The 1,244-nt window shown below is 48.9% G+C and overlaps 1 protein-coding gene across 1 annotated transcript in view; it reads right to left on the bottom strand.

Moving 5' to 3' along the window:
• Positions 1–1,244, bottom strand: part of ZNF77 (zinc finger protein 77) — a 76,585-nt gene that overhangs the window by 4,155 nt on the left and 71,186 nt on the right. The window contains exon 2 of the mRNA XM_011964122.1: positions 502–628. Within this exon, the coding sequence (XP_011819512.1) occupies positions 502–628 (127 nt within the window). The remainder of the gene's footprint in view (positions 1–501; positions 629–1,244) is intronic.

Genomic DNA, 1,244 nt, shown 5'->3' on the forward strand with positions numbered 1-1,244 from the left:
GTTTCACCTTCTTAGCCAGGATAGTCTCGATCTCCTGACCTCGTGATCCGCCCGTCTCAGCCTCCCAAAGTGCTGGGACTACAGGCTTGAGCCACCGCGCCCAGCCGAGTGTGAGTTTTAACTGCAGCAAAATTACTATGTCAAACATGGATTACTCACCGTGTAACTTTACTTTATCACAGTGTACTTTGATTTTCCAAGTACAGTTACTCTGTGTGGTGAACCACAGAGCTGCCTCCATTGCCCCAACGTGACACAGAATACTCTGCTCACACTTATAAAACGTGGGCAGCCAAAAGACTGGTGATCAAGGAAACCTAAATATCAATAATACACAAAACTTTGCTTTTAGGGAGAAGTGTTTTGACTCCCATGTTCCATGGGGGTTGGGATCATGTCTATCTCCTTTCTAACATATTTCAATTTCTGAGCTCAAATAAAAAGGAAAGCAAGGTATCTCTGCTCTCTAGGGACGCAGGGAAGGCATGATGCCAATCTTACCTAAGGAGGCCAGGTTCCTGCAGGTCTCCAGCATCACATCTCTGTACAGGCTCCTCTGAGCATGATCCAGCAACGCCCACTCTTCTGGGGTGAAGTTCACAGCCACTTCCTCAAAGACCAGGGAGTCCTAAAACATTCCACACATCCCACTTCAGCAAGGCACCATCCTCCCCAATGTGCGCAGGAAGAGGGGTGAGGCCGACAGCCTGGGGAACTGAGCCACACAGAGCTTATGTTCTTGTGACAGGTGACAGACAATATGAAAAAGTGCGGTACACTCAATGCTGTGAGTACCTTCCCAACAGGAAGCAAACCGTGATGATGGCCTCTGCAGGAGACTTACAAGGAATTACTGAGAAATGGCAGATCTCAGATCTGCAGGGCAGAGGAAACACTAAAAAATGTGAAAACATCATTAAGCTAAGGCTGGTCCTCGTGCCTATAATCCTAGTACTTTGAGAGGCTGAGGTGGGAGGATGGCTTAGGGCCAGGAGCTGGAGACCAGCCTGGGCTACATAGCGAGATCCCGTCTCTACAAAAAAAATAAAATACGATAAATTAACCAGCCATGGTGGCACACACCTGTAGTCCCAGCTACTTAGGAGGGTGAGGAGGGACGATCGCTTGAGCGCAGGGGTTCAAGGCTGCGGTGAACTATGACTGTGCCACTGCACTCCAGCCTGGGCAACAGAGCGAGACCCAATCTCAAAAAAATAAAATAAGGCCGAGGCAGGCAGATCACG

The sequence above is a fragment of the Colobus angolensis genome, unplaced genomic scaffold (genome assembly GCF_000951035.1).
Source record: "Colobus angolensis palliatus isolate OR3802 unplaced genomic scaffold, Cang.pa_1.0 Scaffold64, whole genome shotgun sequence".
Taxonomy (NCBI): Eukaryota; Metazoa; Chordata; class Mammalia; order Primates; family Cercopithecidae; genus Colobus; species Colobus angolensis.